General features: G+C 44.7%; 1 protein-coding gene across 1 annotated transcript in view; it reads left to right on the forward strand.

Moving 5' to 3' along the window:
• The first annotated feature begins 2,733 nt into the window (after positions 1–2,733).
• The window catches only part of LOC140427243 (bromodomain-containing protein 3-like), a 129,091-nt gene continuing 103,946 nt past the window's right edge, over positions 2,734–27,878 (forward strand). Inside the window, 6 exon segments of the mRNA XM_072512844.1 lie at positions 2,734–2,911; positions 6,716–7,030; positions 10,457–10,594; positions 10,676–10,814; positions 24,660–24,820; positions 26,019–26,384. Coding sequence (XP_072368945.1) covers positions 6,827–7,030; positions 10,457–10,594; positions 10,676–10,814; positions 24,660–24,820; positions 26,019–26,384 — 1,008 coding nt within the window. The 5' untranslated portion in view covers positions 2,734–2,911; positions 6,716–6,826.

A 27,878-nucleotide genomic window follows, 5' to 3' on the forward strand; every position in this document is an offset into this window, starting at 1 on the left:
CAAATCTGTTAATGGTGTGTCAGTCATGTCTGACAGGTGGCATCCCTGAATCATGGGACAGTTGATATTAATACAAGTCAGTTGCAATCAAATGTGTTCTGTTTCATAAGTGCATGTGGTTTCATAAAGTTGTCAGGTTTCTGAGTAGACTTCAAAATTTAATTTGAGCTAAAGAAATTGACTACGGAAAGCATTAAGAAGCATCAAGGTCCTGAGTTGACCTAATATAAATATTCATTCTAAAAATGTAGCATATAAACTGGCCCCAACCTACTTCTATTTTTATTCAATTTTAAATGATGCGGGGCTAACAGAAAAGAGATGGAAAATAAATTGATGCTGTTATTGATAGCATATCCCCAGCATGACCTCCATTCACCAATGTATTTAACATTGGAAAATCCAACAGGGAACATTCTTACGCTAGATGGAAAGGTAAAAAATGTTGTCAGTGAACGTTAAGCCCTTTACACAGCTGCTGAAGTTTCTGAACAGTGACTTTCTTGGGGTGTCAGTTGACAACACCATAAGTTTTGTCTGGCGACAGGAAATCTCCACATTATAGCTCCAATAAGGATCGGGTGTCCATTATATTTGGAATATAAACAGATTTTGTGTGTCCCTGAGACACTTGGTGCCTATTAGCTTATTGTGGATGATTATATTAATGTCTTGGCTGATGGTGGCATATTGCTTGTTACTGAAGCCCCCCACCTGACTTTTCTACTTGTTGTGATGATATATATAAAGCAAGTTTGTACATGATATTATGCACCTCCGACCACTGGGTGGCAATGTTAACCAACCACATGACCCTGTGGCTGAGGATTTGGGAGTAGGCCGTGCTAGCGGATAGACATATTATGCAGTAGGTCCACAATAGTTAATTAGTGTTAGTAGTTTATTATTTATCTTAGTTATCTATCACGCAGTTGTTTCATATTAAATCATTTAAACTAGATGTTCTGTAGTTTATCTTACAACACCAGGTTAAAGTCCAACAGGTTTGTTTCAAACACTAGCTTTCGGAGCACTGCTCCTTCCTCAGGTGAATGAAGAGGTATGTTCCAGAAACATATATATAGACAAATTCAAGACAATGCTTTGAATGCGAGCATTTGCAGTTAATTAAGTGTACACAGATCCAGAGATAGGGGTAACCCCAGGTTAAAGAGGTATGAATTGTCTCAAGCCAGGATAGTTGGTAGGATTTCGCTAGTGTTTGAAACAAACCTGTTGGACTTTAACCTGGTGTTGTAAAACTCCTGGTGTTGTAAGACTTCTTACAGAGTTATTATGCTCAGTTTTCTTTTTCAAATCCAAAGGAGTGATTGAGAGACTGTAGGGGCACTGTATGCATCTCACTGTATGTAACATACTATATGTATGTAACATACTATATGTATGTTAAAAAGGAAAATTGTTAATGCTGCAGTGTTAATTTCCTACTCGGATTGTGTGGCTTTGCCCATGCAAACTGCCCTGTTGCTGTGAGAATGAGTAGTGTTGAAAATGCTTAAACTAATGCTACATTTTTTGTCAAGTGCTAAGTTTGTCACACATTTTAAGAAACCAGTGCTTCACATGATGCCTTTTTCTTCCTTTGAAAGAAAATTACCCAATAAGCATGAACTTTTGTGTACTAAGTCGAAATGGCAAAAAGATTCTGCTCATGCCACACATTGAACACATGCATCATTAACCTAGCCAGCAGAACATCCTCAAATTACTTGTTGATGGATCTGGATCCTTGCAGGGAAAATTGGGAGTTCAGTCTACTAATGTATGGGCTTAATATGCAAGAAAGGGTGTTTAATTAGTCCACATAACAAATCACATGTTCACATGCTTTCTCTGTTGTATCGGAGGTGTGGGCTGCACGATAGCACAGTTGCTTCACAGTTCCATCGATAGAGAGGATGCAAAGACAAAATCCATCTTGGATTGAAATCTACCCTAACTAGTTTTGTCTTAATATTAGACAATTTCTATAAAACGTTGTAAATTGTTTGACCTGGTTATACCATTCTTTCCAAGGTGAATATTACCAGACTTTCTTCATGTGAGCTGATGCTATAAATTTGAGGTCTACGTTTTGATATTCCTTATGGTGGGGTAGCTATGCTGTCGTACGGCCAATCTCCAATTATGCACTATAATGCCCTTGGGATGTAAAACTACGTTCTTGTGATCAAAACTGTTTTTATTGTCTTTCACGTGTTCCCTTGTTTGTACTTCAATCTTTAGTTGGTGGATTGCAAGTGCCTTCTGTTATACTGCTTTGTTTTACAGACATGCAAGTAAACATGCAAAATAACAACTAAATTAAATCTCAACTAAACATCCCTCCCAGATAGCAAGAAAAATAAATAAAATATGCCTCCTTTTTTTTTATCAGTCTCATTTCTTTGAACTTGTTGACTGTGTGGGTTTAAAATGACCAATTATTTGCTCATCTGGCCAGGCACCTCTCCTAGGCCTAACTGATTTGACTTTTCATATTAAAAATAAAATACTGCAGATGCTGGAAATTTAAAATAAAAACAGAAAATTGCTTAAGTAGGTCGGTGCAGACTTGATGGGCCGAATGGCCTCTTTTTGCACTATGTTCTATGCTGGATAAGGTCCGGCAGCATCTGTGGAGAGAAACAGAGTTAACGTTTCGGACCTAATGATCCTTCTGCAGAACATTTCGATCCAAATGTTATTTCTGTTTCTCTCCACAGATACTGCCTGACCTGTTCCTTTGTCAACCAATGCTCAGTTGGTGGCACTTGCCTATTGAATCAAAAGATTGCGGGCTCGAGTGCCTCCAGAGGTTTCAGCGCACAAATCAAGGCTGCATTCTAATGTTGTACTTTTGGAATGCTGCACTATTGGAGGCACCATCTTTTGGCAGAGGTGTTTAACCGTAAGTTCCATCTGCATTTTCAGGTGGTCATAAAAATCCCATGGCAATATTTCAAGGTGTGGGGGGAGTTAATCTGAGTGTTTTATCAATATTTATACCACAATCCGCATCATTAAAGCAATATCTGATCATTATCCAGTTGCTTATGGTGAATGCTTATTGTATGCAAAATTGGCTGCCGTGTTTCCTACAACATAATCAGTGATTGCATTTCAAAAGTACTTCGCTGTCTGTAAAATGCTTCGGAATGGTTGTGAGGTTATGGAAGGTGCTATATTGATGTATATTTTAGGGGCTTTTTTATCTCCTCTTTTTCTCCTACCGCCCAGTTTGGCAATTTGTCAGTTGGCCCATCAATAAATAGTCCCATTTCTTGATGCGCCACCCTCTCCATCATTAAAAAAAGGGTTTAAATCTCAGAAGAATCCATCTGCTGTCTTCATGAATGGAAAACAGCTTGACGATCTTTCACATGAGTTAATTGACCTCCCTATTTAGTATGAAGTGACCCATTGAATCCACAAACTGATAGATTTGGCTTCAATATATTTCTTCAATGCCTACCCACTGACACACATGTGCATCCACTTTGATTTGAGATGTTCATATTCAAATTTAACTACCTTCCTTACAAAACCGCAGCGAGAGTCCAGTGACAAGTGTTGGTGATTTTGTTTCTTCAAGTTAAGTTATGGCTTTGTAGTCAACTGCTTGCATGAGTTTGGCGCTGTACACCATATTACAAAGCTTTTATATTTGGCTTAACCATATTTAGCACATTGGAAAACTCCACTGTTTAACCATTCTAACGAAGTGTGATGTTGAATTTTAGACTATTCTGGAAAATGGCCTTGTTCTTGAATCCAAAATCCATCTGAAATGGTTGATAAAACTGATGCATGCTGATTTGTTGGATACCTTACAGAGCCTTTATTGATTCCCAGTCCTAATTTACACTGGTCTACACCTACTATATGACATTTGTTGCATCCTTAGACTAACAGTACAAAAGAAACAAATTGCAGATGCCTGTGGGTTGAAAGCAACATTAACAGAGCTTTATTAAATAGGTCTTCACTGTACAAAGGCTGGTACTAGATTAAGGGCAAATGCCCTGCCAAGTAGCCGATGATGTCGCACATATGTGACTCGGTTCTTAAAGAGACATTGCACACAACTACACTAACCCACATATATAATATCCCTCCCCCTTTATTTCTAAGGTCCAACACGGGGTTTCCCTGGGAGTCCTCAACATCGACTCTGGACCCTCATGAAGTCTCATGGCTTCAGGTTAAACATGGGCAAGGAAACCTCCTGCTGATTACCATGTACCGGCCACCATCAGCTGATAAATCCGTACTCCTCCTCCATGTTGAACACCACTTGGAGGAGGCACTGAGGGTGGCAAGGGCGCAGAATGTGCTCTGAATGGGGGACTTCAATGTCCATCACCAAGAGTGACTTGGTATTACCATCACAGACCGAGCTGGCCAAGTCTTAAAGGACATAGCTGCTAGACTGGGACTGCAGCAGGTGGTGAGGGAATCAACGAGGGAAAAACATACTTGACCTCGTCCTCCCCAACTTGCCTGTTGCAGATGCAGCTGTCCATGACAGTATCGGTAGAAGTGATGCTGTCATGTGTGGAGACAAGGGCCCTGACAATATTCCGGCAATAGTACTGAAGACTTGTGCACCAGAACTTGCCGCAGCCCTAACCACGCTGTTCAAGTACAGCTACAACACTGGCATCTACCCGGCAATGTGGAAAACAAACTTTATTCTTAACACAGGATTAAACATATTAACACCACAGAAAATAGCTTACAATTAACCGTTAAAAAATTTATAATATAAAAGGAAACCTATTTTGCTACGAACATATTCCTTCTCCATCTCCAATTAAGCAAAGCCCATCACGGGTCAAAAGCTACTTACAAATAGTGCTGTACACTTGTATAGAGATTTCTTGAAAATCCTGCTGGAAGAGCGAGCGAGAGAGAGATCCTTTCAGGAAACAGCCTGGCAGATCCTTCTGTCTGTGCCAGACTGCTGCTTAACCTAATTGCCTTTGGCAAAAGCTGAAGCTCAGCTAAAAGCGGCACGGTAGCACAGTGGCTAACACTGTTGCTTCACGCTCCAGGGTCCCAAGTTCGATTCCTGCTTGGGTCACTGTCTGTGTGGAGTCTGCACGTTCTCCCTTTGTCTGTGTGGGTTTCCTCCGGGTTCTCCTGTTTCCTCCCACAAGTCCTGAAAGATGTGCTGTTAGGTAATTTGGACATTCTGAATTCTCCCTCTGTACCCAAACAGGCGCCGGAATGTGGTGACTTATGTCTTTTCAGAGTAACTTCATTGCAGTGTTAATGTAAGCCTACTTGTGACAATAAAGATTATTATTATTGAAAGCTCCTAGCAGATGACAAACAAAACTACCTGCTACAGACCTGGCTCCTCCCATTAATTACATCATCTTCATCCCACTCGGATCCCATGACCTGCTTACCTAAATCTACACACACAGTCTTAAATTAGTTCCACTCCAGGGAATCTCAAGAAATAATTTTTAAAAATAAATTTAGAGTACCCAATTATTTGTTTTTCATTTAAGGGGCAATTTAGCACGGCCAATTCACCTACCCTGCACACCTTTGGATTTGTGGGGGTGAGACCCACGCAGACATGAGGAGAATGTGCAAACTCCACATGGACAGTGACCCAGGGCCGCGATCAAACCTGGGTCCTCGGTGCCGTGAGGCAGCAGTGCTAACCACTGTGCCACCGTGCTTCCCCTGAATCTCAAGAAATAATCACAAAATTCCTTTAGGCCTCTCTTTGTAAACCGATACCTTGTTGAAATGAATGATGCTCTCACTTTTACGACATCTTAATTGCACATTTTGCAGCCACACCGCCTGCCTGTATGTTAAACCAGGACTTTAAAAAATATTACTGCAACAGCTAGATATACATCAAACCAGACTTTTAATAACATTACTGCAACAGATATAATACAATCTTCATAAATATTTCCTACATTTCGCATTATCTTCTGTCCCTTAATCATCGATTCACCTGAAGGAGTTTCTCTTTATGAAGATTTTTCACAGGATAAATTATGTTGAACACTATTTTTATTCTTTTCCACTCTTGAGAAGAAACCCGGCTTTCTCATGCAAATGTAAAATGCTGCAGATGCTGAAAATCAAAACGTCATCATCCTGAAACAGTAACTCCTGTTTATCTCTCCTCAAATATGGCTTAACTTTTGGGTGTTTCCAGCATTTTCTATTTTATCCTAGCTTTTCTAGCTTTTACTTTGAAGAAACTAATATCTTGTGCGCCTTGATCAGTGAATACAATTTTTTTTAACCCAAAATGGTAGATACTTTCTATATTGGATTTAAACTGTTAAGCAAAGAAAAATGGTCTTTTATGTTGCTTATTTCCAGTATCATGCATGTCTGCACTTTTCTCCTTTTCTATTGCATCCTTGGATGGAGCTAATTTACTTCTGGATGTCTTTATCATTCATCTGTATCAAACTCTCCTTTGCAGCCCTTGTAAAATCTCACTTTAAAAGTATGGCGTAATGTCAGGTGCCAAGATGGGACAATACTAAGATAGCTCCGTCAGTTGTATCTCCCCATTTTCATTGGCCTAAATTGAATCTTATGCTTGGGTCTGTTTTGCATCCAATTACATTTCTTAATGCATTTTTTAATAGGCAAAGTCAAAGATGTATTACATAACTTAAAGTAAAAAAAGATGTGTTTTCTAAAGTGTATTGTTTTTAATTAACAGATTCTATCATGATTCTACCGTGAAACAAGGATAAGATTAATGATCTGGCAGCAACATTGAAGGGAGGTTTGAAAACCTGTTGGTTGAGCACAAGAACTTTTGAAGTTCAAAATGACATCGACTCTGGATAAAAGACCCAACCAAGAACATACGATTGTGAATCCACAGCCACCAGAATATCGCAATCCAAAAAAACCCAGATGCGTGACAAATCAGCTGCAGTATTTGGAGAAAGTGGTGGTTAAAGCTCTGTGGAAGCACCATTTTGCTTGGCCATTCCAACAACCTGTTGATGCTGTAAAACTAAACTTGCCTGTAAGAATTATATCTTAACTGGTTGAAATATATAGTGCTGTATTCAATTACATTGCCGTGGATTTTTTAGCAGCAGTAATTGGCAAACTACAATGCAGAGCCACCTTATAAATCTGATGTGAAATTGGAACTGACATTTTTGAGATGTTCACACTAGAAGACATTGTTACAGAAGCATAAGGAACAATGGCAGCAATTGATAATATAAAGGTTGAGTATCCTTTATCCGAAACAATCGGGGCCAATTGCATTTCATTTTTCAGATAATTTTGTTTTTTCAGGTACTACATGTAAACATATTATAATAGCCTAGGCTAACTATAGTCTAAAATAAATAAAAAGGCTAGAAAGTAAGTTGTATCACTGAATAATAAATACAGGGTACCTATAGTAATTTATTTTGACTTGCCTAGATAAGTGCAGCTCCAACAACATTCAAGAAGCTCGACACCATCCAGGATAAAGCATCCCGCTTGATTGCTCCCCCTTCCACAAACATTCGAACCCTCAACCACCGATGAACAGTGGCAGCCATGTGTATCATCTACAAGATGCACTGCAAACCTCACCAAAGTTCCTTAGAGAGCACCTTCCAAACCCACGACCACTACCATCTAGAAGGACAAGAGCTGCAGATACATGGGAACCCCACCACCTGGAGGTTCCCCTCCAAGTCACTCATTACCCTGATTGGAAATATATTGGCGTACTTTCATTGTTGTTGGAGCAACATCCTGGATTCCCTCAGCACAGTGGGTGTACCGACACCTCCAGGGCTGCAGCGGTTCAAGGAGGCAACTTACCACCACCTTCTGAAGGGCAGCTAAGGATGGGCAATTACTGTTGGACTAAACAGCACCACCCACATCTCGTAAATGAATTTTAAAAAAAATATTCACCACAAAAATTGCAAAGTATGCAGTGCAGGCAAACAACCAGACTTCCCATGCTAAAGGTGGATGAGGTTCAAAAGAATTGCGGCTTTTGGATGTGTTCGGATTTACGGATAAAGGATGCTCGACCTGTAGTAGTACAATATGTATGCATAAGAACTTTGCATTTGGATGATGATGATTTTCAGCGAAGCTAATCTGGGCTGTGCTTTTTGATTATTGTCCATTATTGCTAAGTCTCATCTTTGGTGGAGGGAATGTGCACTTGAGGTGAAGTATTTTTCTGAGAAGATGCAGTTGATTACTGTGTAGCCCAGTGAGAATAGACATCCCAAATCTGGTTGTTGACCACAATGTTCGTCTATCTTTGGAAAAGTTTGGGAACCTAAACATTTCCGGCATGAAGGAGACCATTCAGCCCTTTGTTTGAATAATCTAAAATGAATCTATATTTCCCCCCCCTCCATTCATGTAACTGCAGAAATTTCTCCTAGTCACGAAGAGTGATGTGTGGTTATTTTGAATTGACCGCTTGTCATTGGCCCGTCAACCAGGAAATATGGTCTTTCCCGATGTACTCTATCAAAGCTCTCTCTTTTTTAAAAACATACCTTCACCTGGATCTATTTTTAAATCTTCCTCTGATTCAGTAACAATAGTCCCACTATTTGAAATCTCCCCTTGTAACTCTCCATTCTAACGCTTAGCATGGGGGGAGGGTGGTGTATGGATAAAGTCACTGGACTTGAATCCAGATGTCCAGGCTAATGCTCTGGAGGCATGGGTTCAAATCCCACCAATTTAAATTCAAATAATAAAATCTAGAATTGAAAGATAGTCTCAGTAATGGTGACCATGAAGCTATCATTCATTGTTTGTTGTAAAAACCTATCTGGTTCACTAAAGAGGAAACCTGTATCCCTTGTCTGGCCTCCATGTGACTCCAGACTCGTAACTGCCACCTGAAATGGCCTAGTAAGGCACTCAGTTTCTGGGCAATTGGGAATGGGAAATGAATGTTGGCCTTGCCAGTGACGCCGCGTCAGTGAAAATATAAATTTTTTAAAACTCCTAGACAATTTGTAATATGTCTCTGTGGTTTAGTAGCTTTATAAACATATATATATATATATATATATATATAAATTATTCTTGGTGTGAATGTTGCTGGTAAAGACATTTATTACCCATTCCTAATTTTCCTGAGAAGATAGTTGTGGCCTTGAATTACTGCAATGGTGTTTAGAGATAATTTATGTTGGTGTGGACACAAGGCACTCCCACACCAGACCGAGTAAGAACAGCAGGTTCCATTTCAAAAGGACATTTGTGTAGCAGTTGAGATTTTTCTGATAATCAGATGGTTTAATGATTAATACCAACTTTTTATTTCCGGTGTTTTCTTTCAAAACTGAACTATGAAGTTCTCAAACTGCCATTGTGGGATTTGAACTTGGGTTCTCTGGTTTATCAATTTGGGCCTCAGAATTACTACCAAAATCAATATACAGTGTTCTGCAGTTCAACCATTGTTTTGCACAAACTTATCACCCTGGTTTTCTCTTGTGTAGAATATAACCTATAAACCCCCAAAGCTGTTGACCACTGTTGTCTTTATCTGCCTGCACTTTCAGGAATTTGAATCCCAAATTCCCTTTAACTTTCAATTGAGTATTATCCTTGTTTTCCTTGCGCCAGGTATACTTTAACCATATCCATATGAAATGGCTCTTCCACCTCTTTGTTTTTCAAATTATTTTCCAGTCATCTTGTTGTTTGCCAGCTCAGCCCCAACTTTTGTATTATCAGCAAATTCCAAGATTGTACTTTGGAAGGGGCAATATAGCGTGGCCAATCCACCTACCTTGCACATCTTTTGGATTGTGGGGGTGAAGCCCACGCAGACACGGGGAGAATGTGCAAACTCCACACGGACACTTTCCCGGGGCTGGGATCGAACTCGGGTCCTCAGCGTCATTTGGCAGCAGTGCTAACCACTGCGGCACCGCGCTGCCCTAAGATTGTACTTCATAATGTTCATCAAGTGAAAATCATCTATATATTCCAAGTCCAAAAATAAATCCAGCCATACCACTTCCAGCCCTTCTAATATATCAGCAGTGCCCATTGATTAATAGAAACCATATATTTAGGGTCGATCAACTTTCGATCCATGCTGTTATAGTTCCTCATACCACATTCCTGAATTTTAGCTTGTATGCTTCAGATGCCACATTGACTGTCTTCAGCATATCTATGTGTACTGCATTCTGTTTATCCAGTAATTCTCTTCTATTCAAACACCTGTTAATAAGCATCAAAACTCAGGAAGGGAAAGGCATTTGCTCATTGGCATGTCTGGGGTAATTTTAACAGTGTATTTTTTTTCAGAAACAATTTATATTAATCACTTAAATCAAAGAATTGTGTATTTAAAGTTAGTAACAAGTTGGGAAATCAGTTTATTTTTCTCAGCTACATCATAGACTTCATGCTGTTCCTAAGCCCGGTGGCCTGGTTTCTTTTTTCACAGGATTATTATCAGATAACAAAGAACCCAATGGATTTGGGTACAATCAAAAAGCGCTTGGAAAACAAATTCTACTGTAAAGCTATGGAGTGTATACAAGACATAAATACAATGTTTACCAACTGTTATGTGTATAATCGGGTATGTTGTTACACCTTTTACAAATTTCTGAGTGTTTCTTGTGTTATGTTGATGAAAGATATAACTATTGTCTGTTTATAGCCAGGGGATGACATAGTTGTAATGGCACAAACATTGGAGAAGCTTTTTCTGCAGAAGGTGTCACAAATGCCACAAGAGGAAATAGAACTTCCTGTGGTTAACAAAAGAGGAGGGAATGGCAAAGGAAGAAAAGGATCAGGTAACAAATTGAACAAGCATCCCCTCCTTATTTGGAGGTGTTGGGAATGGCGGGGCAGGAAGCATCCTAAAAATTCTGTAATATCAACTATATTAGGGAGGGGGGTGTGGGAAGAAGTAATTTTTAAACCCTAATATTGACATCAAGTGAAATTTTTCTTCCATAATCCTTAACGGAAGTCTGCTCAAAGTACCTCGGATTTGTTTTGGTTAGTGAAGTTCAAAGAAATTGGTAAACCTGTAAAACTCTTCATTTTATTAGTTGGGAAGGGAAGTAGCACTGAATAGAAGACACAAGAAAGAACAGTGACCTAAAGCTGGATAGTTGTCATTTGAAAATCTTCCCTAACATGTCATAAATGTAGATGCATTTTACTCTTTAGTCTTGGTGATTGTGACTATTCTGACCATCAGAAAATTAAGACTGTTGCATGCATACATTCATTTGTTTGGTGCTAGTTCCCAGAATCTTAGAATTAGAACAAATACAGAGTTGAGGATTTCTTGTGTGCTCACAAAATAGAACAACTTGAAAATGATAAATCTAGAAAGTGACAAATTGCCAATTGACAAATCCGGCAGCGGATCAGAATTTTCAGATTTGGATTTATTAGAGCGTTGCAAAAACACAATCAACTCTAACCGAGCTCATGTTTTTTTTAATCATGGGGATCCGCATCCTCTGACGCATCAAAATAATAACCCTTCGTTTCAAAAGTCACATGGAGCTGCGCTGGGTACACCACCCCAAACTGAACTTCACTCTTCTACAGAGCAGCTTCGGCCTTGTTAAATGTTGCCCACTTCTTTACCAATTCCACTACAACATCTTGGTAAAGCATGATGGCATGCCTTCCCATTTATAGTCCCGATGCTCCTTAGCCCACTTCAGCACCCGTTCTTTCCTGGAAGCTGTGGAACTGTACAATAAAGTTGGCACAGGGGTTAGCACTGCTGCCTCACAGCTCCAGGGACCGGGTTCAATTCTGGCCTCAGGTGGCTGTCTGTGTGGAGTTTGCACTTTCTCCCCATGTCTGCCTGGGTTTCCTCCAGGTGCTCCGGTTCCCCCTCACAGTTCAAAGATGTGCAGTTTAGATGGATTGGCCGTGCTAAATTGCCCCTTAATGTCCAAAAGGTTAGGTGGGGTTACGGGGATAGGGTGCAGTTGTGGGCTTATGTAGGGTGCTCTTTCCAAGGGCCAGTGCAGACTTGATGGGCCAAATGACCTCCCTTCTGCACTGTAAGTTCTATGATCTACAGCCCATGATGGTTCGTTGGCTCAGGGCTTCAGTGTCCGATGAGCTTGATCCCGCTCGGGAGGGGATGTGAATCCACCATCCCCCAACATCATCCCAAACATCTTAGAAAAGTATTCTGTGGGAGTTGGGCCTTCCATACTCTCCGACAATCCCATGATTCTGACAGTCTGCCTCCTAGAGCGGTTTTCCAGATCATCTACCTTGACCTCCGTGCTTTACTTTCACCGGCCATCAGGGCGATCCCAGTCTCCAGCGAGGCAATTTGTTCGCTCTGTTTCAAAAGTGCTGTCTCCACACGCCCATAATCGCTACGCCATGCACGTTTACCGTTTTGGAGGACTTTTCTAACCTTGACTGAATGGCAGGCAGGGCATCCTTTATCAACTTTAGAAAGTCCTCAAACACAACCCTCCATTGCTTCTTAAATTCCAACGGCAAGCTTCACGGCCGCCATTGAAGTGGCCAAAGTCACTGGAGCAGCACGGTAGCATTGTGGATAGCACAATTGCTTCACAGCTCCAGGGTCCCAGATTCGATTCCGGCTTGGGTAACTGTCTGTCTGGAGTCTGCACATCCTCCCCGTGTGTGCGTGTGTTTCCTCCGGGTGCTCCGGTTTCTTCCCACAGTCCAAAGATGTGCAGGTTAGGTGGATTGGCCATGATAAATTGCCCTTAGTGTTGGGTGGGGTTACTGGGTTATGGGGATAGGGTGGAGGTGTTGACCTTGGGTAGGATGCTCTTTCCAAGAGCCGGTGCAGACTCGATGGGCCGAATGGCCTACTTCTGCATTGTAAATTCTATGATCTATGAACCTCTGCCATTTTCTCCACTGAGAAGCCTCGGAATTTCTATCCCATTTCTTTTGCCCTAGTCTTTCTTGGCTTTCCCTTAGGTGGGCACCTTACACCATTGATCAGATGTGAGTTTGCCCAAAAATATAAAGTGGGCAAAAAGGGCCAAAAGTCAAGTAGCCTGGTGGGAGCCATCTCATGTGCGATTTATCCCTACATGCAATCACCGGAAGTCTTTGTGCCTCGGGACAGTTGACTACGTTATAGGTATTATGTTAATTCAAGTTGTTGAGAGATCTCACTTTTAGGTGAGAAAAATGTATTGATTTTAACATGATCTAAAGTTTTAAAGCTCATTATAGTAGTACTTTGATAAAGCTATGGACCAGAAAGTTGTAGAACCAGATAATGTTTATAGCACAAAAGGTGGCAACTTGGTCTGTCATATCCGTGCTGACCCTCTGAAGGAATAATTGGCCTAGCACCACCCTCCTGTCTTCTGCCCCATAGCCTTGGGCAGCACGATAGCATAGTGGTTAGCACTATGGCTTCACAGCACCAGGGTCCCAGGTTCGATTCCTGGCTTGGGTCACGCACGTTTTCCCCGTGTCTGCGTGGGTTTCTCCGGGTGCTCCGGTTTCCTCCCACAAGTCCTGAAAGACGTGCTGTTAGGTAATTTGGACATTCTGAATTCTCCCTCTGTGTACCCGAACAGGTGCCGGAATGTGGCGACTAGGGGATTTTCACAGAGACTCGGCAGCGAATGCCCGAGGTAAGTTACTTTATACTCACCGAGTTCGATGCTCCACCCACCGAGACTGCTCTCTGGAGACTAGGCCACGAATCCCCGAGGTAAACTACTTCATACTCACCGAGTTAGATGCTCCGCCCACCGAGACTTCTCTCTGGAGACTAGGCCGCAAATCCCCGAGGTAAGTTACTCTACTTTTAGTAAGTGGAGACTACTTTTAGGGTTAAATTAAATTTGCCACTGTTCTGCCCACCTGACCAGCCTGTTTATATTGCCCTGTAATCTAAAATTTTCCTCCTCACTATTTACCACACCACCATTCCCATCTAGATCATTAATGTATACTACAAACAGCAAGGGACCCAGTGCCAATGCATGTGATAAACCACTAGACACAGGCTTCTTGTCACAAAAACAACCTCAACTAACACACTCTATCTCCTGCCACTCTGCCAATTTTGCATCCAAATTGCCCTAAATCCCATAGGCTCTTACCTTCTTGTTCAGTCTCCCATGCGGGACCTTACTGAAGTCCATGTAGACTATAACAACCACACTACTCTAATCTATACACCTAGTTCCCTCCTTGAAAAATTCAATCAAATTTGTTAGACCTGATCTCCCCTTCACAAAGCCATACTGGCTATCATTAATTAATCTTTGATTTCAAGTGGATTTTAATTCTTTCCCTCAAAATGTTTTCTAATAATTTCCCTACCATTGATTTCAGATTTTTCTGGCCTGTAATTACCACACTAGCTGATCTCTAATCCTCTGGCATCTCTACTGTAGCCAGATAACATTTGAAGATTAACGTCAGAGCCCCTGTAATCTCCTCCCTTGCCTCACACAGCAGCAGAGGATACATCTCATCTGGGCCTGGGAATTTATCCACTTTTAAGCCTGGTAAAACTGCTAACGCACTTGCTGTGTATCAGTGAATATATCCCTGCTGGTGAAGCATCACATGATCTGTAGCGATGTCCATAGAGTGTTTTGCGTAAACTTTCAGTTCTTCATCTTGGATTGTATGAGCAACACCTCTTAATAAAGCCACTCATTGTGTTTGCAAGAATCCAGAGCGTGGGCACCCCCATAACTTTTTTTTTTGCGGAACATTCAGAGATGTAACAAAAGAGAAAACTGGTGATGAGGATTCTCTCTCTCTCACTCATACATTGGGTGAAGCAAGCCGCCAATGCTCGAGGGCTACAGGGACCGCACAAATGGCAAAGCTAAGCGGGCAACGGAAATGGGAATTCAGAAGTTTTTCAACTCTGTACAGGCCCCTACTCGGGAGAAAGTTTTTTAAAAAAATATATATTTATTGAAGTTTTTTGAACACAATTTTTCACCCTTACAAACAAACCCCCCCCCCTCGTAACAAAATAGAAAGATAACGCACATAGCAAGATATAAACATGGTAAAACGATATGTCACAGAGCTTTGTACACTTTCCAGATCTTTCATGTGTTCTCTTGCTCAAATACCCCCCAGGCAGACCCCCACCCCCCTCCCGAGACATCCCCCCCCCCCCCCCCCCCCCCCCCCGGGTTGTTGCCGCTGCTGACCGACCTTCATCTAACGCTCAGCGAGATAGTCTAGGAACGGTTGCCACCGCCTGCAGAACCCCTGCGCAGACCCTCTCAAGGCAAACTTTATCGTCTCCAGCTTAATGAACCCAGCCATGTCATTTATCCAGGCCTCCACGCTGGGGGGCTTCGCCTCCTTCCACATTAGCAAGATCCTTCGCCGGGCTACTAGGGACGCAAAGGCCAGAATGCTGGCCTCTTTCGCCTCCTGCACTCCCGGCTCATCCACTGCTCCAAATATTGCTAGCCCCCAGCTTGGCTTGACCCGGGCTTTCACCACTTTCGATATTGTTCCCGCCACTCCCCTCCAGAACCCCTCCAGTGCCGGGCATGACCAAAACATATGGACATGGTTCGCCGGACTTCCTGAGCACCTCCCACATCTGTCCTCCACCCCAAAGAACCTACTCAGCCTCGCCCCTGTCATGTGTGCTCTGTGAACCACCTTAAATTGTATCGGGCTAAGCCTGGCACACGAGGAGGAAGAATTAACCCTCCCTAGGGCATCAGCCCATACCCCCTCCTCAATCCCCTCCCCCAGCTCCTCCTCCAATTTACCCTTCAGCTCCTCTACCAACGCCTCCCCCTCTTCTTTCATCTCCTGGTATATTGCCGACACCTTGCCCTCTCCCACCCATACGCCCGAGATCACCCTGTCTTGAATTTCCTGTGCCGGGAGCAACGGGAATTACCTCACCTGCCGCCTCACAAACGCCCTCACCTGCATGTATCTGAAAGCATTTCCCAGGGGTATCCCAAACTTCTCCTCTAGTGCCCCTAGGCTCGCAGACGTCCCGTCAATGAACAGGTCCCCCATTCTTCTAATCCCCGCCCGATGCCAGCTCTGAAACCCCCCGTTCATCCTCCCCGGGACAAACCGGTGGTTACCCCTGATCGGGGACCACACCGATGCTCCCATTGCACCCCTGTGCTGTCTCCACTGGCCCCAGATCGTTAGCGTTGCCGCCACCACCGGACTCGTGGTGTACCTTGACGGCGAGAGCGGCAGCGGTGCCGTCACCAGCGCCCCCAGGCTCGTTCCTTTGCAGGACGCCATCTCCAACCTCTTCCATGCCGCCCCCTCTCCCTCCATCACCCACTTACGAATCATCGCCACATTTGCTGCTCAGTAGTAGCTCCACAAATTCGGTAGCGTCAACCCTCCTTGGTCCCTACTGCGCTCCTTACCCTCGGGGTCTTATTCGCCCACACAAACCCCATAATGCTCCTGCCTACCCTCTTAAAAAAGGCCTTGGTGATCACGATGGGAAGGCACTGAAACACAAAGAGAAACCTTGGAAGGACCACCATTTTGACCAACTGCACTCTACCCGCTAGCAAGAGCGGTAACATGTCCCATTTTTTGAAGTCCTCCTCCATCTGCTCCACCAGTCTCATCAGATTCAGTTTATGTCGGGCCCCCCAACTCCTGGCTATCTGGATCCCCAGGTACCGAAAACTCCCCTCCGCCCTCCTCAGCGGTAGATCGCCTATCCCCCTTTCTTGGTCCCCTGCCTGTACTACAAAAAGCTCACTCTTCCTTACATTAAGCTTATAGCCCGAAAAATCCCCAAACTCCCTTAGAGTCTGCATGACCTCCACCATCCCCTCCACTGGATCCGCCACATACAGCAACAGGTCATCTGCATAAAGCAACACTCTATGCTCCTCTCCCCCTCGGACCACCCCCCTCCATTTCCTAGACTCCCTTAATGATATGGCCAGGGGTTCAATTGCTAATGCAAACAACAGGGGGGACAGGGGGCACCCGTGTCTCGTCCCACGGTACAGCCGAAAATACTCCGACCTCCGTCGATTCGTAACCACACTCTCCACCGGGGCTCTGTAAAGGAGCTTAACCCAGCTAATAAACCCTCCCCTGAACCCAAACCTACGCAGCACTTCCCAGAGGTACTCCCACGCTACTCGGTCAAAGGCCTTCTCCGCATCCATAGCCGCCACTATCTCCGCCTCTCCCTCCACCGATGGCATCATTATCACGTTTAAGAGCCGCCGCACATTGGTGTTTAGTTGCCTGCCCTTTACAAATCCCGTCTGGTCCTCGTGAATCACCCCCGGGACACAGTCCTCTATCCTCGTAGCCAGCACTTTTGCCAGCAACTTAGCATCCACATTGAGGAGCGAGATCGGCCTGTACGATCCACATTGCAGTGGGTCCTTATCCTGCTTTAGAATCAAAGAAATCGTCGCCTCCGACATTGTCGGGGGCAGGGTCCCTCCCTCCCTTGCCTCGCCTCATTAAAGGTCCTCACTAGCAGCGGGGCCAGCAGGTCTATGTACTTCCTGTAGAACTCCACCGGGAACCCATCCGGTCCCGGGGCCTTCCCTGCCTGCATATTCCCCAGACCTTTGCTCAGCTCCTCCAACCCAATTGGTGCCCCCAAACCAGCCACCTCTTGCTCCGCCACCCTCGGGAATCTCAGTTGGTCTAGGAATCGTCTCATCCCCTCTTCCCCCGCTGGGGGCTGGGATCTGTACAGCTCCTCATAGAAGGCCTTGAATGTCTCATTTACTTTCGTCGCACTCCGCACCGTAACTCCCCTTCCATCCTTAACTCCAGCTATTTCCCTCGCTGCCATCCTCTTACGGAGCTGGTGTGCCAGCATCCGACTCGCCTTCTCCCCATACTCGTAGGTCGCCCCCTGCGCTTTCCTCCACTGAGCCTCTGCCTTCCCTGTGGTCAAAAGGTCAAACTCCGTCTGGAGACGTCGCCTTTCCCTAAGTAATCCCTCCTCAGGGGCCTCCGCATATCTCCTCCCCACCAATATTGCCACCCCTCTGTTCTTCGCGTCCAGCCCGAGTGGAATACCTGGCCTACCCACCCCTTTCTTAACCTGACCTGATCCGCCACCTTCAAGTGTGTCTCCTGGAGCATGACCACTTCTGCCTTCAGTCCCGTTAAATGCGCGAACACTCGGGCCCTCTTTACCGGCCCATTCAGGCCCCTCACAGTCCACGTTATCAGCCGGATTGCCATCTCCTTTTCTAGGCCAGTCCCGTGCCCGCACCGCCCTCACCCTCCAGTCCCGCAGACGGGAGACCCCCGCCCCGACCACCTCTTCTGTGTCCCATTCCCCTTCGGCCAGTGCAGCAGCAACCCTTCTCTCCCCCCCCCCCCACCCCCCCCCCCCCCCCCCGGCCCCCCCCCCCCCCCCCCACTAGACCCGTGTCTAGCTTGTTTGCTCCCCCCCATAACACTCCCGTAAGTCAGCTGACACCTGACCCCGGCTTCCCCCGCCGTCCCATTGACCCCCCCCCCCCCCCCCCGTGTGGGAATCTCCCAATCAGTGTGCGTTCCTCCATTCCCCCTCCCGCCTTTCTTCCCTGGCGCGGGAAAAAAAAAAGCGCTTTCCAAAGCTTACCCCGCCCCCTCAGGCCCAGCTCCTTGTCTCTTTTCCCCCATCGCCATCCCCCTCTCTCCCCCAGCCCGTGTAACATTTCCTGCGCGTGATTAACACCCTATATACAACAAACATCCCCCCCACCCTCACAAACCCTCAGTTTGAGTCCAACTTTTCGGTTTGAATAAAGGTCCACGCCTCTTCAGGCGTTTCGAAATAATGGTGCTGATCCTTGTGTGTGACCCACAGTCGCGCTGGCTGCAGCATTCCGAATCTCACTCCTTTCCGGTGCAGCACCGCCTTGGCCCGGTTGAAACCCGCTCTCCTCTTTGCAACCTCCGTGCTCCAGTCCGGGTATATTCGGATCTGCGCATTGTCCCACCTGCTGCTCCGCTCTTTCTTGGCCCATTTCAAGACCCTCTCTCTGTCCGTGAAACTGTGAAACCTCACCACAATCGCCCTTGGCGGCTCGTTAGCCTTGGGCCTCCTCGCCAGCACCCGGTGTGCCCCATCCCGCTCCAAAGGCCTCGAAGGGGCCTCCGCGCCCATCATCGACTCGAGCATCGTGCTCGCGTATGCCCCGGCATCGGCCCCCTCCACTCCTTCAGGGAGACCCAGGATCCGAAGATTCTTTCTCCTTGACCTGTTCACCAGGTCTTCGAATCTTCCCGCCCACCTTTTGTGCAGTGCCTCGTGCTCCTCCACTCTCACCACCAGGCCCAAGATCTCATCCTCGTTCTCATTGACTTTTTTCTGCACCTCCTGGATCTTTACCTCGTGGGCCTTCTGGGTCATCCCTAGTCCTTCAATCACTGACAGCATAGGCGCCAGCATCTCCTTCCGCAGCTCCTCGAAGCAGCGCTTGATGAAATCTTGCAGCTCCGGCCCGCATTCCACTTTATCCCCGGCCGCTGCCATTTTGTCTTTCTTCCCTCGCTTCTCCCACTGCTCCAATGCCGTTTTTTTGGCCGTTTCGCTTCTGGTCCGGTCCATAAACGATGAAGGGGAACCTCCCTCTTCCCTTCCCACACGGAGCGTCTTCAAAAATTTCCCGTTGGGGCTCCTCTAGAGAGCCCGAAAGTCCGTAATAGCAGGAGCTGCCGACTCGTGCGGCTTAGCTCCGCATCGCCGCAACTGGAAGTCCTACTCGGGAGAAAGTTAAACCACAATCAAGCAAAAAGAAAAATTCCAAGTTGTATTGTGGATAAGGGATCAATCATTTGCCAAACATCCAAAAGAATCGGAAGGGAGAAAGTTGGTAATATACCCTAGAAGCCGGTATCTGGAATCGGGGCCAAAACGGGTGCCATGGATGCATTTAACAATTTGTAGCAACTTTAAGAAGGTTAGCAAAATACATACCTGAGCAACTTCAGGAGCTGAAATTAGGCATCTTGTCGGTGCAGGGTGATTATATTCTTGTCCAGTGCGGGGTGATATATTCCGGTACCAGTCTCCCCAGGCAGCAGAATGTGGCGACTCGGGGCTTTTCAGAGTAACTTCATTTGAAGCCTACTTGTGACAAGCGATTTTCATTCCATTTCATTTCATTTCATCTACAATGCTTTTGGGTATATACACAATTCGAGGGTCACAAAATCAAAATGGGAGTGGATATGGGTGCTACTGTATCGTTAATACCTGTGACAATTTATAATCAAATGTTGACGCATCTGCCTTTAAACCTGTCAAATGTAATCCTAAGGACGTACAATTGCGATAAGTGATTGGGCAACACCAATAGTTCCTGTATTGAAACCTGGTGGCTCAGTGAGAATATGTGGAGATTTTAAAACTACTATTAACCCAGTATTGTGTGCAAATCACTATCCACTTCCACTAATTGAAGACTTGTTTGCTCAACTTTCTGGAGGAAGAAATTCAGTAAAATTGATCTCTCTCAGCCTTTTTTATAAATGACTGCGGCTGCTACTCGCTTTCGTGACACACAAAGGTCTATTTCATTACAGAAGACTTTCTCTTGGAACAACTGCTCTTGCTCTTTTTCAGCGGTCCATGGATCAAATTCTCAGTAGGCTAAATTGGGTGCAATGTTATTTAGGAGAACTGGAACAGTTAAAGAATTGAGATCCACTCTAAAGCATCTACAAAGCCGTAAGCTCCGTGTAAAAAGAAAAAGTGTGACTTTTTCAAGACATCCATAAATTACCTGGGTTACATAATCAACAAAGATGGTTTACACAAGGAGCTGAAGAAGACAACGGCAATCATAGAAGCACCACGTCCTCAAAAGGTGACATAACTTAGGCTGTTTTTAGGATAGATCGATGATGGTAAATGACAAACTTAGCAACACAATTGAAGCCTTTACACACGTTGTTATATGCCAAGCAGGTATGACACTTGTCAGAAGAATGCAAAAGTGCATACAATGAGGTAAAAGATGCCTTGCAGAAGTCTGGGCTGTTGGTTCACTGCAATGCCAAGCTGAAGTTACAACTTGCTTGCAATGCATCACCCTATGGGGTTGATGCAGTTGTCTCGTTTATAATGCTTTTAGGAGAGGGAACAACCAATAGCATTTGCTTCGTGAACTCTTACTAATACAGAAATGAAATACACTCCGCTAGTAAAAGGTGTTTTGAAAGTTCCACCATTCCCTTTATGGACATCATTTTATTCTTTTTTTTGACAGATCATCGACCCGTGACAATGATTATTGGGCCATGTAAAGCTGTTCCTTATTTAGCAGCTAGTAGGTTACAAAGTTGGCTTTGATATTGTCGGCACACACGTATGATATCCAATATCACAAGACAGGGCAATAATAATAATCTTTATTGTCACAAGTAGGCTTACATTAACATTGCAATGAAGCTTGAAAATCCCCACGTCGTCACATTCCGGCGCCTGTTCGGGTACACAGAGGGGGAATTCAGAATGTCCAAATTACCGAACAGCACGTCTTTCGGGACTCGTGGGAGGAAACCGGAGCACCCGGAGGAAACCCATGCAGACACGGGGAGAACGTGCAGACTCTGCACAGACAGTGGCCCAAGCCGGGAATCGAACCTGGGACCCTGGTGCTGTGAAGCCATAGTGCTAACCACTGTGCTACCGTGCTGCCCAGAACATGCGAATGCTGATGCTTTGTCAAGATTGCTGTTACAAGTCGAGCATGAACCTGAAGAACCTTTAGTCACCACCCTGTATTTCTCACTCAAGGATAATATACCTGTGGCTTCATCTCCAGTTCAGAGATACATGAGAACCAACCCTGTGATGGTGGGAGGGGGGTACTGCCGCGCAGTTACTTTTGGTGGCCAGGATTGGATGTTCAAATCGAAGAGAAAGTGGGGCAATGTAATTCTGTGCAAGACTAAGAAACACTGCACTACTGCAACCATTACATCTGCGAGAATGGTCGGCACAGACTACACTGGTCCAGTGGAGGGTCACATGCTCCGAGTGATTGTGGGTGCACATTCTAAATGGTCGGAACTAATGCTCATGAAATCCACAACGACAGAACAGACCATTGAGAAGCTAGATTTGGAACACTGGAGCATATCGTAAGTGACAATGGTACTCTGTTAACTTTGAAGGAGTTCAGGGACTACCTGAAGGAAAACCGTATACACCACATCAAGTAAGCTCTGTACCATCCTGCAACAAATGGATTGGTCAAATGTTTCAATCAGTCGCTGAAGCATTCCATCAAGGTCTTGAAAGACCAAGGTATCCATAGAATCCCTACAATGCAGGAGGAGGCCATTCGGCCCATTGAGTGTGTTCCAACCCTCTGAAAGAGCACCCTACCTAGGCCCACTTCCCCACCCTATCCCCGTCACCCCACCTAACCTACACATCTTTTGGACATTAAGGGGTAATTTTGCATGGCCAACCCACCTAGCCTCATCTTTAGACTGTGGGAGGAAATATGAACAGCTGGACGAAAACCATGCAGACACTGGGAGAACATGCAAACTCCACACAAAAAGTCATCCCAGGCCAGAATTGAACCTGGGACCCTGATGCTCGAAGGCAGCAGTGCCATTGTGTACCACCGTGCCATCCATACATTGGCAAGAAGAGTGAACAAATTCTTAATGTCTTACCAGAATACACTCAACAAGTGAATTCACCAGCAATGCTGCTGTTCAAAAGGAAACTACGAGCACAATTTGATTTGTTAATACCACCTAATAGTTCAGAGATTGCCAGAAGGCAACACCAAGCGCAGGTTGCTGGGAGGAAGGCGAGAGAGTGCCAGCCACAAGCTACACCACCAACAAGAAATGGGTACCTGCTCTGATCCAGCAAAAACAGGTCTAATACCAGACACCATGCAGACGGATGTTAAAAGAGTTTGGTGCCGTTATACTAGTTTCACAAAGTAAAATCACTGAAACTTCTCAAGAAAGAATTTCCTTGGAAAATCTAGACCGTGGTACTTTGGAACAGAGCCCAAACACAGACCAGTTCAGATTCTGGGGACTTTCTAATAGGGGCACTGGAGTAACTTCCCAGGAAGTACTACTTACTGAAGGTAAAGAGGATACCTCCAAGGTCTCGAGTAGCCAAGTTCCAGAATATCGAATTCAACCCAAAAGGAATAGGTGCCCGCCTGAGCAGCTGTCTTATTAAGTTGCATATATATGTATAGAGATAATGCCGAAGTGAGTCTGTTGTATAAATGTTAAGTCGTTGTACTTGGCAAGTAAAGGGGGAGGGCTGTAATGCATCAGAATACATCCCTGCTGGTGAAACATCACGTGATCTGCAGTGATGTCTGCAGGGTGTTTTTGCACAGGATTTCAGTTCTCCATCTTTGATTATAGGAGCATAGTGTTTGAAAGAATCCAGATTGTGGGAAATCTCCATCCTTTTTACCTTTTGTGGCAAACTCGAGGGATATAGCAACCTCCCTCTCAATGCTAATCTGTTCAATTATATCACAGTACTTCTCCCTGCTTTCTATACATAGAAACATACATAGAAAATAGAAGCAAGAGGAGGCTATTCACCATTCAGCCCTTTGAGCCTGCTTATTGATCATGGCTGATCAACAAGTTCAATATCCTTATCCAGCCTTCCTCCCCAAGAGCTAAACGTTTCGGCTTCAATTACTTGTGGTAGTGAATTCCACAGATGCATCACTCTCTGGGTGAAATTTCTCATCACCTCAGTTCTAAAAGGTTTACCCCTTATCCTCAAACTATGACCCCTAGTTCATAGAATCATAGAATTTACAGTGGAGAAGGAGGCCATTCGGCCCATCGAGTCTGCACCGACCCTCGGAAAGAGCACCCTACCTAAGCCCACACCTCCACCCTATCTCTGTAACCCCACCTTTTGGACACTAAGGGCAATTTAGCATGGCCAATCCACCTAACCTGCACATCTTTGGACTGTGGGAGGAAACCGGAGCACCCGGAGGAAACCCACGTAGACACTGGGAGAACGTGCAGACTCTGCACAGACAGTGACCCAAGCCGGGAATCGAACCTGGGACCCTGGGGCAGTGAAGCAACTGTGCAACGTGCTGCCCGAGTGGTAGCAAGTTCCACTTTTTCACCCAGTTCTGGTAGTCCTGTTATCACAAGTTGCTCATTATTAACTATTTTCTCTCATGAGCAGCACGCTGGTGCAGTGGTTAGCACTGCTATCTCACGGCGCCGATGTCCCAGGTTCGATTCCGGCTCTGGGTCACTGTCCGTGTGGAGTTTGCACATTCTCCCCGTGTTTGCGTGGGTTTCGCCCCCACAACCTAAAGATGTGCAGGGTAGGTGGATTCACCACACAATTGCCCCTTAATTGGAAAAAATGAATTGGGTACTCTAAATTTATTTTAAAAAACTATTGTCTCTCATATCCAGAAACCTTTTGGTGATTCTCTAATGTCTGATCTCAATGGCATTAATGTCCTTTTTTAAAACAAGGCACCCAAAAATGCAGATGGCATTCTTAACTGTGGCTTTATGAATGTTTTGAGTAAATTGATATTTCCTGGATCTTTGACCCCTATTGAAGTATGGTTGCATACATGTGAAATTAAAATTTACATATTTTTGTTTGTTATATGTACTATTTTGACTGGTGTGCGAATGTAGTGATATTCTTGTTATAGTGCCAACAGTGTCCTCAACCGCACAATCAAAGTTGTGTCCACCTACATTTGAAGTTGGAAATCAGAAAGCAGTGATTGTGCGACCGCCTCAGTCAAGAGTGACTTCATTGTCAGCCATTCCACCATCTCCTTTAATGCCAGTAGGGAAGTCTGTTGCAAAAGTAAGTATTTTTTATCTGAACAGAATAGTGAAATTAAAGTTCCTATACTTTCTAATGATTATTTATATATACTGGTCAATTTGAAGGATTTGATTTGATTTTCATTCCTGCATTCAATTTCTAATCTGTCAGACAGAAGTGTTGGGAGCAAAGAATCCACTTTGCCCTCCTGTTCCCCTCTCTTGCAATGGTTGGTGCTGCTCTGTCTGGTGTCATGCCCTCCATACAGTACTCCTGCGGACCCTTTGCCTGGGACCAAGCACTCCCTTTCTCTTGGTAGATTGAAGGTGGATTGGCACAGTACTCACTCTTTTCAGGTCAAGACTTCAAAGTTTTCCAGAATAATACTGAATCTTGACAAAATGTTCCAGAAAGTTTCAGAAGGTGTTTCAAACCTCCAACAGCTAGTGAGCACTAATGGGTAAGCTACCTTTAGCCTCAAAATCCTGAACAACGATTTCTTACGGCACGGAGGACCCGGATTCAATCCGGGTCACTGTCAGTGTGGAGTTTTCACATTCTCCCCGTGTCTGCGTGGGGCTCTCTTTCCTCCAACCGCCCCCCCCCCCCCCCAAAGATGTGCAAGGTACTTGGATCGCCCCTTAATTGGGAAAAAAACAGAATTGGGTACTTTAAATTATTTACTCCAAGGTCACCGTTCAGAGAGAACATGAAGTCTCGAGGACATTACGTAAAATGCTGTGAAGCTTCATTGATGAGTACTAGAATGCAATTTAAGCAGCGGTGTGTCCCATAACTCTCCTCCAGAAGGATGTTCCAATCATCAACTTCCTTAGCAAGATGATAGCTTGTGCTAAATGTGAGCTGAACTATCTTTTTGATTCTCAACTCCAACTTGGCCACCTTGAAGACTCTTTGGCACCTGAAGGAACTTTCGAAAGTTGGCTCTGGCTTGTTTTAAATGGGAAGACAATCCAGATCAGTCTCATTATTTAGGTGAGGCTACTTGAGTGTTGAGAATTCAATGAAGCAATAGACTTCAATGAATGCATTTGCTTGCCATTCTTGTAAATTTGAAGGGACAATTTATAATCCTGTATGGAAAAGATATTGAGATAATGTTCCTAAGGTGAATAGATGAGATTGATTTTTCAAAAAAGCTCGCTGCCACCTGTTCTTATTCATGCATTTCAGTTTTAATCTTACTGTCTTTAACTTGTTGATTTTTCTTTTTAAGGTACAGAAAGGTGTTAAAAGGAAGGCAGACACTACTACACCCACTACTTCAGTTTTCACTACAAGTAGTGGGCCCTCGGCAAAACTCTCAGAACGAAAGCCTACAAAAATCTGTTCCAAGAGGGAAAGCAGTCAATCAAACAAGCCACCCACAAAGGAGCTACCAGATTCTCAACAGCATCCAGCGAGAAAAAGAGAAAAGTTTACCGTGCATTTACAATACTGCAATAGTATTCTCAAAGAAATGTTTGCAAAGAAGCATGCAGCGTATGCTTGGCCTTTCTACAAGCCAGTGGATACTGAAGCATTAGGACTTCATGATTATCTTGATATTATTAAACACCCCATGGACCTTAGTGCTGTGAAGGTAAGTCCATTTCATCCCCTCTTTTCCCCTTACCGATTTATTCCCTATTCTATCAGCTATTTCAATTTTCCATAAACCATATTTGGACGTGTTCTTTCAATCCTATATTACCAGGTTAAATATTTTTAAGTTTTGAAGCTGTGTTGCAGATGTAAATTTTGCACAAAAGTAGATTGGCGCACTAACTAATGTCATTAAAACATGACCGATAGGGGCTGTGGAACATTTACACTGTCGTGTTTTGGGTGCACTAATGTTTGCGTCTGGAATCTTTGTGGAAAAGAGGCTAATTATACACAATAGCAATGGAGTCACTGTGGCAGAGAAAGGAAACCATAGAGAAGCTGGATTGGATCAGTGATAGGAACGTGAAACGTGAGGTGGGAGGTTGCCAAGGAAGATGATTAACACAAAAAGAGTCGATTTCAGCGGGAGCGGAGCAAGTTAGTCAATTTCAGCGGGAGCAGTGCGCAAGTGATTTCTGGGAGGTAAGTTTCTCCTTTAAAAACACTTGTCTTTGCAGGAGCAGGCCAGTCGATTTCAGCGGGAGCGGAGCAGGTTAGTCAATTTCAGCGGGAGCAGTGCGCAAGTGATTTCTGGGAGGTAAGTTTCTTCTTTAAAAACACTTGTCTTTGCAGGAGCAGGCCAGTCGATTTCAGCGGGAGCGGTGCGTTAGTGATTTCTGGGAGACCTTCACAGGAGCAGGCTAGTCAATTTCAGCGGTAAACACTTACCTGGTCCCGTTTTCGGTCCCTCTTTGCTGTTTTTTTTTAAATTTTAGTGTTTAAGGCGGGAACAGGAAGTTCGACCCCTGGTCTTCTGGGAAGACCCTCACCAATAAATTCTGGTGGAGAGGAAACCCGAGACACTACACGTGTAGTGTCTCCCACCCGCCCTCCTCCTCTAACCTAATAATAAAACCCTTTGGTGTGAGGTAAGTACCATATTTTATTATTATTTTTTTTTTTTTTCCAATTTAATTTAGTTGTTAGCCAGATCTTGGTAGAAAGTTAGAGGGATGGCAGGGAAGGGAGTGCAATGTTCCTCCTGCAGGATGTTTGAGGTGAGGGATGCCGTTAGTGTCCCTGCTGATTTTACCTGCAGGAAGTGCTGCCATCTCCAGCTCCTCCAAGACCGAGTTAGGGAACTGGAGCTGGAGTTGGAAGAACTTCGGATCATTCGGGAGGCAGAGGGGGTCATAGATAGCAGCTTCAGGGAATTAGTTACACCAAAGATTGGAGATAGATGGGTAACTGTAAGAGGGACTGGGAAGAAGCAGTCAGTGCAGGGATCCCCTGCGGTCGTTCCCCTGAGAAACAAGTATACCGCTTTGGATACTTGTGGGTGGGGGGGACTTACCAGGGGTAAGCCATGGGGTACGGGCCTCTGGCACGGAGTCTGTCCCTGTTGCTCAGAAGGGAAAGGGGAAGAGGAGCAGAGCATTAGTAATTGGGGACTCGATAGTCAGGGGCACAGATAGGAGACTTTGTGGGA

Source organism: Scyliorhinus torazame, chromosome 7, assembly GCF_047496885.1.
Source record: "Scyliorhinus torazame isolate Kashiwa2021f chromosome 7, sScyTor2.1, whole genome shotgun sequence".
NCBI classification, from domain to species: Eukaryota; Metazoa; Chordata; class Chondrichthyes; order Carcharhiniformes; family Scyliorhinidae; genus Scyliorhinus; species Scyliorhinus torazame.